At 45.0% G+C, this 13,356-nt stretch overlaps 1 protein-coding gene across 1 annotated transcript in view; it reads right to left on the bottom strand.

Moving 5' to 3' along the window:
- LOC140489317 (proline-rich protein 12-like) overlaps positions 1–13,140 on the bottom strand; it is an 82,110-nt gene extending 68,970 nt beyond the window's left edge. Inside the window, exon 1 of the mRNA XM_072588733.1 lies at positions 12,754–13,140. Coding sequence (XP_072444834.1) covers positions 12,754–12,848 — 95 coding nt within the window. The 5' untranslated portion in view covers positions 12,849–13,140. The remainder of the gene's footprint in view (positions 1–12,753) is intronic.
- Positions 13,141–13,356: the final 216 nt, after the last annotated feature.

The following is a 13,356-nucleotide window of genomic DNA, read 5'->3' as shown; positions in this document are numbered from 1 at the left end:
ATCGAATGCTGAGGTTCATAAGATCGTGAGACGCATGGATAGGGTGAATAACCAAGGTTTTTTCCTAGGCTAGGGGAATCCAAAACTAGAGGGCATAGATTTAAGGTGAGGGGGGCAAGATTTAAAAGAGACTTGAGAGGGAACTTTTTCATGCAAAGGGTGGTGCATGTATGGAATGAACTGCCAGAGGAAGTGATGGAGGCTGGTACAATTACAACATTTAAAAGAGGTCTGGATGAGTAAATGAATAGGAAGGGTCAAGAGGGAGAATGGGCCAAATGCTGGCAAATGGGCCTAGATCAGTTTAGGATATTAGGTTGGCTGGATGAATTGGATGGAAAAGGTCTGTTTCCATGCTGTAAATCTCTATGACTCTAAATGCTACGTGGGTGCTCCTCACAACCTCTTCCTGAGGTCTCTGCCACTGTAGGTGCCAGTTTTCAGTCAATCTGATACTTTGGATACAGCAAAGGTTACAGTTGCCAACAATATCCCAGTTCCAGCTCTACATCCCAAGATTTTCCACATCCTGAACCAAGCTGATGAAGGGCCACTATCCCACTCACAGCCACCCCATGAACCCTGTTGGTCTACACCTGATTAACAAAGTGAAGCTGTCATCAAGCGACACCTACACAACAAGAACCAATACACTGTTGCTCCGCTTGGGTTCTGCTAGAGTCACTGTGTACCATTTACAAACTGCACTGCAGAAATTTGCCAAAGATCCTCAGACTGCACTTTCCAAACCCACGACCACTTGCATCTAGAAGGACAGGGGCAGTGGAAACATGGAAATGCCAACCCCTGTAAATTCCCCTTCAAGCTACTCACCATTCTGAGTTGGAAATATATCGTCATTCCTTCACTATCTCTGGGTCAAAATCCTGGAATTCACCCCCAATGAAATTGTGGGTCTGCCCACAGCAGGCCGACTGCAGTGGTTCAAGATGGCAGCTCACCACCACCTGTTCAAGGGCAACTTGGGATGGGCAATAAATGCTGGCCCAGCCAGTGACACCCATGTCCTTCAAATGAGTGACAAAATAACTTTGCTTCTGGGGATTTATTGTAGCCTTGATTAAGGTGAAGTGAGAGTGACTGCCTTTGACATCAAAGCAGCATTCAACCGAGTTTGACATCAAGGAGCCCTCTGTAATAAACCTGAAGTGCGTGGGAGTCAAAAGAAAATATTTCCACTTGCTGGAATCCTACCTATCCAAAAAGGAATCGGACTCTGGTTGTTGGATTGTCAGTCACATTAACCCCTGGGCCCTCCCATCTTAGCTGCTCCTCTTTCATGAGGTCAGAAGTGGAACATTTGCTTGGGAGTATGCAGTGTTCAGCACCATTCCCAGTGAAACACTCCATGCCCAGATGCAGTCAGACAATAGTGATGCCCTGGTGCAACTGGAGCAGCCATGAGAATACAATGACTCGAAGAGGTCAAGAATCTCAACATTTAGTATTAACTGACTCCAAACATGTGTTGAAAATGTGTTGCTGGAAAAACGCAGCAGGTCAGGCAGCATCCAAGGAGCAGGAGAATCGACATTTCGGGCATGAGCCCTCCCTGAAGAAGGACTCATGCCCGAAACGTCGATTCTCCTGCTCCTTGGATGCTGCCTGACCTGCTGCGTTTTTCCAGCAACACATTTTCAGCTCTGATCTCCAGCATCTGCAGTCCTCAATTTTTCCAAAAATGTGTTGTTGAGATGGACTGACCTTGCTAAATTGCCCACAGTGCCCTGGGATGCACAGGCTAAGTGGGTCTGGGTGGGATTCAGAGGATCATTGTGTACTCAATGGGCTGAATGGCCTGCCTCCACACTGTAGGAATTCTATGATTCTTTGATCCATGACTCAGCCTCTGGTGAAACAAGTCATTCTTGACAGGAATGTGATGGCAATGCAGTGAGATGGTAATTGAGAAAAGAATACTCCTGAAGAAATTCGCTCGCAACTGTCATCTTTGAGTTGGGATGAGCACTTTTGGCATTATGCAATTATTTGGGAAGTTTGATCTTGCTGTCGAAGACTGAGCAGATGAAAAGCAACAAGTAATTCTCCTGACAGCTTGTGGACCTGCAGCTTTTTCGGTTACTAGAAGATTAACTTTCCCTGAGGCAGCAGTTACTAAAACCTTTGAAGAGTTGACAGACTTAGGTAAGGAATATTAAAACCCCAAGCTTCCTTTAATTCTGAGACACTATCAGTTTTACTCGGCAATTCAACAACTGGGGAATCCATTTTTGACGAGTTTAAGATGACTGGAAGAGGCATATGACTTTGGTTTAACCCTTAATAAGATGCTGAGAGCGTGTTTGGTATGTGGGATTAGTGGTATAACCATGCAAAACCACCTACTAGCTGAAGTCTAACTGGACTTCACACAGGCACTATAACTGGCATTATCACTGGAAAATGCAGCAAGTGCAGAGTATGAGTTCCAAGGTGTTCAATTGGAAGTGGACACCCTCGCCAGTCTGACTGAGCTCAGGGAACACTACTTGAGTGAAGACAATTGCATAGCCTCAACCAGGCAATATCACGAATAAAGGGACACTAGGAGAGCCCACAGCAAAACCCCAAAACAAAGCCGAGCCTTGGTCAAATGGTTAAAAGTTTCCGCAGGATTCAGGCCAGCAAGCCATTGTAGTTGACTTGAGACAATAAAAGACCTAAAAGACCCAATAGACCCAAATGGAATAAGAGAACTCATAGGCTGGTATCTAGGAGAGTGTACACCCATGGAAAGCCCCACCTACATCTGGTTAAATTGCTTAGCAACATCCAAATCAGAACCAATCAAAATAAACATTCGGCTAAATGATCATCCGGTTCCAATAGAGGTTGATACCAGCGCAGCTGTTTCAGTGATTGCAGAACCAGTCTTTAACAAAATTCACTCTGAACTCCAACCCTTAAGTTTGCATAAGACCTCAGCTAGACCAATAAGCTACACTGAGGAACCTTTACAGGTTAAGGGGACAACTTCAGATCTGGTCTCTTATGAGAAGCAGCTGGTTCAGTTCCCACTGATTGTAGTAAAAGGTTCAGGCCCAAGCTTAATGGGATGAAATTGGTTGCGAAAGGTTCACCTCGATTGACTCAGTATTTTTCAATTAGAAATGGCTGCCTGAGTGTAGCCCTGATTAAACATCTGGAGGTTTTTCAGGAAAGACTACGGACGATTAAAAGGAGCCAAGGCCACCGAGTGTGTTGACCAGGAAGCGATTCCACAATTCTGCAAGGCCCGCCCAGTGCCATTTCCCTCATGAACAAAAGTAGAGGGAGAAACTGGAATGCTGGAAAGCAAAGAAATCATCAAACCAGTCCAGTTTGTGGAATGGGCAGCACTGGTCATACCCATTGTGAATCCCGACAGGTCGGTTCACCTTTGCGGGGATTTTAAACAAACGGTAAACCGCATTTCGCAGCTGGATATGTACCTCAATCCCTCACGTAGAGGATCTGTGTGCAAAGCTGGCAGGGGGGGACTGTCCTTCACAAAGCTAGCGTACCTGCAATTGCAGCTCGATGAGGATTCCCAGACGTATTCCAGAATTAACACTCACAAGAGTTTGTACCAATATTCAAGCCATTTAGGACATCATCAGTCGGTGTAATTTTTCAGTGGGCGATGGATAACATTTTACAAGGTCTATCCCAGGTTACTCTTTATCTGGATGATATGCTATTTATCAGGAGGGCCAATAACAAGCACTTAGAGAACTCGGACATAGTCCTTAGATGTACATCCCAGGTGGACATACACCTTAGAAGGGAAGGAGGGGTTTTCTAGGCACTCCAAATGACATACCTGGGCTATAGGATTGACAAAACCAGGTTACACCTGTTCTAAGATAATGTGAAGTCGATCAAAGGTGCCCCTGGCTTCCACATCTGTACCGGAGCTTAGTTCTTTTCTTGGGCTGGTGAATTACTATGGAAAATTCATACATAACCTGGCCTCCATCCTGCCACCTTTGCTTCAACTCTTAATGAAGGGACAGCCTTGGAAATGGCCACAGAACCAAACTACAGCTTTCAGGGAAGTGAAGAAACAGCTATCATCCTCGAAAGTGTTGGCACACTATGGTTCCAAGTGAGACCTGTTACTGTCATGCGATGCCTCTCCGTACGGAATCAGAATAGTATTAGTTCATAGGTTGCCCAACGGAGAGGAATGCCCAATAGCATATGCACCCAGGACTTTGGCTAATAGAGAGTGTAAATAAGCCCAGATAGAGAAGGAAGGTTTGACGGTTATATTTGGAATCAGGAAGTTCGACCAATATTTTTACGGACGTAAATTTGTAATAATAAAGAACCACAAACCTTGCTAGGTCAACTGAAAGGGGACAAGGCAGTGCCACCCATAGCTTTAGGATACAGTAGGAGCTGCAAAAAAACAGAACTGGCCTAAGTCCACAGACCCACCAGGGGAAGGATTTAGTGATTGTAATGAGGACAGCTGGGTGAACCTCTCAGAATATGAGTTTCCTGAGTGGGGCTGTTAACCTGGTCTAATAAGGGAGTCCTGGCTGATAGATATCAACAGGAGTGTCAAAGGTTCTGCTCACTCCGAAGGTAACTTGGAGATGGGGATACAGGCCTCTGTACCTTTTACCCCTAACCTTAAAACTATGCCCCTGTTCATTGAATTATTTCAGGCACAATCTCCACTAACTTCCAAAATGCTCGACATCGTACAGGATATTGCAGTCCCCCACGTGACTGGCACCCCATCCACCAACAGCAAAGTTCACTTGCTGCACTACAGTGTGCACCATCTACAAATGCACTGCAGTAACTCACCAAAGGCTCCTGGTGAAACAACGCTAATTCCAAATCTAACACCATCCTGATTTGGAAGTGTTTTGCTGTTGTTTCAATGTCAAAATTATGAAGTTACAATTTTAACAAGACCTTTGCTGGCACAGACTACAGCAATTCATCACAATCTTCTCAAAGAGAACTAGGGACTAAACTCATGGCAGCATTGCCCACATCCCAACTTTTTTTTCCCCAAGAAAGGATCTGCTAGAGACAGGGTTAATGCACAAGCAATGGATCAGATCTAGACTCTGCAGCCCAGCCACATCCACTGGTGGTGAACAATTAAGCAGCTAACATGGAGAAGGATGTTCCCCGAATATTCCTATCCTCAGTGATGAGGTAGCGCAGCACATCAGTCCAAAATTCAAGGCTGGAACCATTTGCAACAAACCTCAAGCAACAGTGCTGAATGGATAATCCATCTTGATCTCCTCCTGAGGTCCTCAGCATCACAGATACCAGTTTTCAAGAGATTCAAAATACTCCACGTATTATCAAGAAACAGTTGGATACTGTGAAGGCTATGGGCCCTGACATCACTCAGGCCGTAATACTGAAGACCTGCGCTCCTCAGCTTGCTGTGCCTCTAACCAAGCTGTTCCTACGCAGCTACAACACTGACATGTGCAATGTGGAAGATTTCCCAGGTATGTCCTGTGCATGAACAGCAAGGACAAATCCAACCCGGCCATTGACAACCCCATCAGTTTCCTCAGAGTCAGAGATCTACAGCACAGAAAAAGGCCCTTCAGCCCATCACATCTGTGCCATTCAAAATCAACCAACTGACTATCCCAATCTCATTTCCAGCACTTGGCCCACACCTTGTATGCCTTAGCACTTCAAGTGCTTATCTGAATAGTTCTTCAAAGTTATGGTGGTTTCTGCCTCTATCATCCTGTCAGAGGGTTGCTCCAAATTCCCACCACCTTCTAGGTGAAAAATGTTTTCCTCACATGACCTCTATACCTTTTACCTCTTACCTTAAATCTATGCCCCTGGTCATTGAACCCGTCATCAGTGAGAAAGGTTTCTTCCTATCTGCACTCCTTATAATTTTATATATCTCAATCTCCTCTACTCAACGAAAACAATACCCAGTCTGTCCAATCTCTCCTCATAACTGAAACTCTCCAGCCCAGGTAACATCCTGGTAAATTTCCTCTGCACCCTCTCCAGTGCTAACACATCCCTCCTATAATGAGGATTGCACAACACTCCATCATTAGTGAAATGATGGAAGGGTCATCAACAGTGCTTCCAACTATGATTCTGTCAGGGCCACTCAGTTCCTGACCTCACTGGTTTAATTATGGACAAAAAAGATGATTCCAGAGGTGAAGAGTGACTGCCCTGGATATCAAGGTTGCATTTTACAGATTGTGGTATCAAGCAGCCCTGGTAAAATTAAGTCAATTGGAATCAGGGAGACAACTCTCCACTAGTTGGAATCATACCCAGTGTGGCTGTGGTTATTGGAAGTCAAGTATTTTGGTCCAAAGAGTCCCTGCAGAGTTTCCTCAGGATAGTATCCTAGGAGAAAGTGAGGACTGCAGACGCTGGAGATTAGAGTCATGAGTGTGTTGCTGGGAAAGCACATCAGGTCCGGCAGCATCCGAGCAGCAGGAGAATCGATGTTTCGGGCATTCTAGGCCCAATCATCTTCAACTACTTCAATGATCTCCCCCCGATCATAAGGTCAGAAATGGGGATGATTGCACAATGTTCAGCACCATTCCAAATTCCTCAGAAACTGAAGCGCTCTGTGTCTATGTGCAGCAATGCCTGGACAGCATTAGGCTTGGGATGATAAGTGACAATTAACATCTGAGCCACAACAGCACTTGATAATGACCATCACCAAACAAGAGAGCTCTAGCCATCTACCCTTAGTAGTCAAAGGCATTAGCATCATGGAAAACACACATTATTTACAACCTAGGAGTTAGCATTGACCAAAAACTAACCTGGACCAAGCCATATAAATATTGTGGTTATAATAACAGGTCAGAGTCTAGGAATTCTGCAGCACTGCTCACTGCCTGTCCACTATCTGTAAGACGTTAAGTTAGGAATGCGATGAAATATTTCCCACTTGCATAGATAGGTGCAGTTCTAACAACACATTATCCAGAACAAGCAGTCCATTTGATTGGCACCCGATCCACCACCTTCAACATTCACTCTCTTCACCATTGAGGCACAGTGTTTGCAGTGTGTACCATCTGCAAGCTGCGCAGCAGTAACTCACCAAGCCTTCTGAACTTTGGAGGACAAGGGTGACAGATGTAGAGGAACAATTCCAATTGCATGTTCCTCTCCAAAATTTCCATGTCTTTCCCTACACCCCTAAGTTAGCTCAGTTAGCTGGATGGTTTGTCATTCATAGTAACACCAACAGCGTGGGTTCAATTCCTGCACCAGTTGAGGTCACCATGAAGGTCCCACCTTCTTAACCTCTTCCCTTGCTTGAGGCAATGTTAACTCGCTGGTTAAACCACCAGTTGTTTCTCTTTTTAACGAAAGAGCAACCCTGTGGGTCTGGTAAAACAATGGCAGTTTTACCTTCCATCCTAAGGACTGCAGTGGTTTATGAAAGCAACTCACCACCACCTTCTTCCAGGGCAACTAGAGATTGGCAATTAATGCTGGCCTAGCCACATTCCACAAATAATTTTTTTTAAGAAGGCTCAGTAAAATCATTCCCGGTCTGAACTCATTGCATTAACTATTATTAACTTCCTTCAGATCCTTTAACCATAAATAAGTAACATTTGAGTCTTTCTGAACGAATTGATCACCAACAACATTAACGTGTAGCCTGTAATTCAGAGGTTGCATTCCTCAAGATCTCACTTCTTAATTTCTTCACCAACTCCTGCTAGCTCAGTTAACTAATAGGCTGGTTTGTGATACACGAGCTCTGAGATTACCATTCTATTATAAAGTGTGACCGAGGAAACTCCCATCCTCACTGATTCTTCACTGTAGTTGGCTTTCAGGTTCAGAAATCCTGAGCTTGAACTGAGCATTTAGCGATATCTGCTACACACACTATCTCCTAAGACACAACTTGCACCATGTGGCATGGGAATTCCAAGTGATATGTTTCAGCTACATTGCAAATCTAAAAAACTTTCAGCCCTCTGTTTGAATTAATTAGCACTTTGTTTAAGCTATTGTTGATAATTAATGCATCCAGACCTGCTCTCATCATCTAGAATCTGCAATTGCTCAGATTGGGGGAGCTGGTTTAGTTTGATGTCTTAGGATTTTCCTTTTCCATAGAACCATAGAATCCCAACAGTCCGGCCCAACACGTTCACACCAACCCTCCGAAGAGGAACCCATCCACACCTATTTCCCTACCCTATTACTCTACATTTACCCCTGACTAATGGACCTAACCTACACATCCCTGAATGCTACGGGCAATTTAGCATGGCCAAATCACTTAACCTGCAGATCTTTGGATTGTGTGATACTCTTATTATCAATTCACAATTTTTATCCATCTCATCCAAAAAAAACAGCCTTCCTCCAAGACAATGCTCCCTCTGCAATAATACTGGGGTGGGGTTCGGGGCTACAAAGTCTACTGAGAAAATATGTCTCATCCCAGTGTCCCCTACAAAACAGAAATCACTGGCAAAGCATTTAAAAGACATTTGGACAGGTACATGGGAAAGGATATGGGCCAAACATAGGCAAATGGGACAAGTTTAGTTTAAGCCAAAGGACCTGTTTCTGTGCTGTATGACTCCATGATTCTATAACTTATTGAGGATAATGTGGGTAATTATGTAGCATTTATACACACCATCCTGTTTGGATAGAGAACATTCAACTGCAAACAACTTAAGTTGAGGGGATTTTATACATTGCCCATTCTCCACCATTTTTAATGAGAGTCATCTTGGTCACGATGTGCTCAGAATTAGAAGGAAGCTTGCAGATGATGGCATGGCCATGTCCCCCAGCTGTCCTCTATCCTTCTAAGCAGTGAGAGTCACAGCCCAGGAGGTGCTGGTCGTAGAACCCAGATGTCCTGGGTCACAGCTGAGACCTGAATCCCTCTATCGCTGAACAGCAGTTGGCTGGTACCCAGTGCCTTACGCTGCATGCAACCTAACTGCACCAAAACAGTCTAAAACTTGTTGAAAGGTCGATGATTTCCTGAACATGGAACGTTTACAGACATTTCTGAAACAGGCAATTTCAGAAAATGACTAATTAAGCCCATGTCTACTTTTAAAAGGGAGAGTTGACTGAAGGCTCCTATGGTGCAGTGGTAGTGTTACTGTCCCCAGTTCTGAGCCAAAATGTCCAGGTTCAAGTCCCATCTGCTCCAGGGGTGTGTAATAACATGTCTAAGCAGGTTGATTAAAAAAAAGACATTGACAAAGTTGAATTATGTAAGTGATCTCGCCGTAGTCCAGAGACTGCTCTCTCTCATTAGAGAAAGATGGCCGCTGCTGGGTTAACCCACAGATTGAAAAGAATGGACCTTCATGGTAACCTCAGCCAGTGCAGGAATTGAATCCATGCTGTGGGTGTCACTCTGCTGCACAAAGCAGCCAATTGAGCTTACCAACCCCTAATAATCAGATATTCAAATGTAGGAGGTGACCATTCTGCCTGTGATGGCTCTCAGTCCTATTCCCTTACACTTCCCCCAGAGCTCTGCAAGTTTTTCTGGTTCAAATATTTATCCACTTCCCTTTTGCAACTTACATTGAATCTGCTTCCAATACTCTTCCCAAATCAAAACTACTCAAACAAGGTGAAATCATCTCTACCCTCAATCTTAACTGAACTCTCACGGCATTATATGGGCTGTCAAGAGAAATTTACTCACAAAACCTTTGAAGGAACCTTATCGAGTGCAGTACCTTGACTCCCCATTGTCTGTTTCTGATAGTAAATGTTGTGGTTAGTTTCAGTACCAATGGCTCATATTCTTCAACTCCAATCTACTCAACCTCCCCTTCCCCACCCCCCTATCACCAAATGGCAGTGATTCAAAGAGGGGACAGCACATAGAGAAGAGAATCCCACCTAAAGACAGAGTTTCATTGGAATTCTGTTAGAAACATATAGGAACACAGGGCTTAGGAGCTGGAGAAGGCCCCAAGCCAGATCCTCCACTGATCTGAGTGTGGCTTCAAATCCACTTTCTGACTTGATCTTTGACACCCCTCCCAACTCTCCAAATCTAACCCCACATAACCTTGAATTCCCTTGTCAATCAATCCATCTAATTCAGCCTTGAATACATTCGATGACCCAGCCTCCAGTGCTATCTTGGGAAGAAAATTCCACAGACTGAAAGAGAAAAAAAAACCATACCTCTGTCTTAGATGGGAGACCCCTCATTTTAAACTGTATTCTCCCCCTGGTATCCCTGTTCCAGACTCCACCACAAGGGGTAACATTCTCTCCTTGGGCAGCACAGTGTCTCAGTGTTAGCCCTGCTGGCTCACAGTGTCAGATACTGGGGTTAGATTTCACCCTTGGGTGTTTATCTGTGTGGAGTTTGCACATTCTCCCAGTGTCTGCATGGGCTTTCTCCAGATGCTCCGGTTTCCTCCCACAGTCCAAAGATGTGCAGGTGAGTGGATTGGCCAGGCTAAATTGCCCACAGTGTCCAGAGATGTGCAGGCTAGATGAGTTAGCCATGGAAATGCAGGGATAGGGTAGGGAAGTGGTTCTGGGTAGGATCATCTTCGGAGGGTCAGTGTGGACCTGATGGGCCAAATGTCAAGATTAGAGTGGTGCTGGAAAAGCACAGCAGGTCAGGCAGCATCCAAGGAGCTAGGAAAATCGACGTTTCAGGCAGGATTCCTTCATCAGGAATCTTGGGGCCAAATGGACTGCTCCCACACTGCAGCGATTCTATTCTCTACACCTATCCTGTCAGAATCTTCTACATTTCAATGGAATTGCCAGTCTTTCCCCAAAACTCCAGTGAGTATAACATTACCCACTCACCCCACATCCCAGGGATCGGTCAAGTTAACCTACAGACCAATCAGCTCCTTGAGCCACATCCATAATTCAGCTGGATCACGGCGGATCCACGTGTCAACCTGCCTTTTTTTTTTAATACAGACTTGGGCATTGCTGGCCTTTGTTACCTGTCCCTAATTGCCCTTGTGGTGGTGATGGTGAGCTGCCTTCTTCTGTTACTGCGGTCCATGTCCTGGTACCATGACCCACCTCCCCACCTCACCCCCCCCCCCAAAGCCCATGAAAATTCCACAGACCAATCCCCCCCTTAGGGGGGAAAAAAGATTCTCCTCAGCTCCATCCCAAAAGTGAGACACCTCGTTTTCAAACTGTGTCTTAAAAACCTCATTCTCGTCTCCTTCAGAAGGGGAAACATCTTCTCAGCATCCACCCAGTCCAGCTCCCTCAGGATTGAACTGGTTTCAACACGATGGCCTCTCATTCTCCTCACCTTCAATGAACACAGGCCCAGTCCAACCTTATTCAGAGGATAACCCAGAAAAGGGATCCTTCACTGAACTGCTTCAAACACAATGATATCCTTGCCCGTTCACACCAGAGGGTGGTCACTGATATAGGCAGACTCTTCGGCTTAGGAAGTATCAGTGTTGGTGTTTCTCAGCCCTCATCTGACTGCCCTGTGGGGGCACTTCCCAAGTGAGTAAGAACACTAATCCTATCTGATATTCGCCACCTTGTCACCCATACCAACCCCTTCCCATAATGGTCCTCAGGTCAATTCACAACCCGAGTTGAACTCATCGATCTCAGCTCAGATACAGGATCGAACTTTGTACACACCTGACCTGGCTTTCTTAGAGAGGAAAAAAAATACAAGGCCCCCTTCTGAAATATATCACCTATCCCAAAAACTTACAAGAATAATGTGGGATCTTCCTCTGCCCAAATCCCACCTCCCCCACAAACATAAGGGGGTGGGGTTAACGTCAACAAAGGCAGCAATTCAGATTTACAAATAATGCAGCTCCCCCACTTTTATCTTCGGATCGCCCATCAGGTTCTTTTTTTTAAAATAATGCACCAGTAAGGTTGAAATGTTTAATTTTACAACTTGCGTTCGTTTATTCTTTCCCCCAATCCCCCCCCCCCCCCCCCCTAAAATGCTAACGGCGTAAAGTACACTTCCAAATGCAGCCTTTGAAAAGCGGGCGGGAGGGAAAGTGGGCTGGTTGGACTTTCACATTGCAAGCACAGACATTGCAACGGGGCCTAGTCGTGGAGAAGGGCAAAAGAAATGTCTACATTCATTTTTTTTCTTTGCAACAAAACACGCACACGAGAGGATGTGTGTGTGTGGAGGGAGGGGGGTTGGAATCGTTGCATTTTCAACACGGGACGCTCACGGGAGGGGGAAATGTGGAAGAGGGAAAGGCTGAGAGAGCAAAGCTGGGCCCCCGAGCTCTATTATCAATAACATCCCATTCTTTCCCGATCGCATTTCGCGTCAATTTCTCTGCTGGCTTTGATCAGTTTCCACTCGCTCTCTGGCGCGACATTGTATCGAACATTTGTTGCAATTCCCTTCGTTTCTTTCCCCCCCTCCCCCATCCCTTATTTAACTCTCTTCCAGCATGTATGATTTTTCTGGTTACATATTTAAAAAGGCCCTTAATTCGACTCTTTGTGCGTGTGTGTGTGTGTGTGTGTGTATATACACTACGTTTTACATTTAAAAGCAGGAAACGCTTTTGTATCGCTTGCTAACTTTGCTAAATTGTAGCCGATATTTGCAGCCGACGAGTTGCGAATGGAAGTGCAGCAGAGAGGAGTAACTCCCTCCGACTCCCTATAGAGGCTCAGATACACCGGCTTTATATTGGGGAGGGGGGTGGGAGAGAAGAAGGTGGGGGTGGAAATTAAACGGAGGCTATTTTTTTTTACCTGGCTTTCACTCCTGACGGTGATCTGTCGTAGCTCCATCCTTGCCCAGCACCTAGGGGATCTCCAAATCCAGAAGTGGGATAATTTCTATCCATTAAATTCAGTTTAAGTTGTTGTTTTTCTCGGCTCTTTTTAAATTGTTGGAACCCGGGTTTTTTTCTTGCAAGCCTTCGAGACAGTCCTGGATTGCACTTTCTGACTGATTGGATCTGATGCTGTTATATTTTTGGTGGAGTTGGTTTCTTAATCTGCTTTCAGTTCACAGGGGAGAAAAATCATGCAATGTGTGTGTATATTTTTATGTGTATATATAAAGACTTCTTGTAAAAGAGGACTCACGGTTCGGCCATCTTTCAGGCTCTCTCTCTCTCTCTCTGCCTGTCTCTGATCTCAATACCCAGAATACATTTCAGAGAGAAAGAGGGAGGAGAGGGGGTGGGTGGGAGGATCATATAATCCTCAGAGCTCTCAAACCAGTAAAAGGGGACAGACAGACAGACAGACACAAAAAAATTCAACCAGAACCTCACTGGGAAATACACTGAGAGTAGAATGCGCACACAAATCTAAGATTGTTAGATGCATGCATTCATGTCAAAAGTT

This window comes from Chiloscyllium punctatum, chromosome 18 (genome assembly GCF_047496795.1).
Source record: "Chiloscyllium punctatum isolate Juve2018m chromosome 18, sChiPun1.3, whole genome shotgun sequence".
In the NCBI taxonomy this organism is placed as follows: Eukaryota; Metazoa; Chordata; class Chondrichthyes; order Orectolobiformes; family Hemiscylliidae; genus Chiloscyllium; species Chiloscyllium punctatum.
The sequence above is the reverse complement of the archived record's forward strand: the minus strand, read 5'-3'. Positions and strand labels throughout refer to the sequence as shown.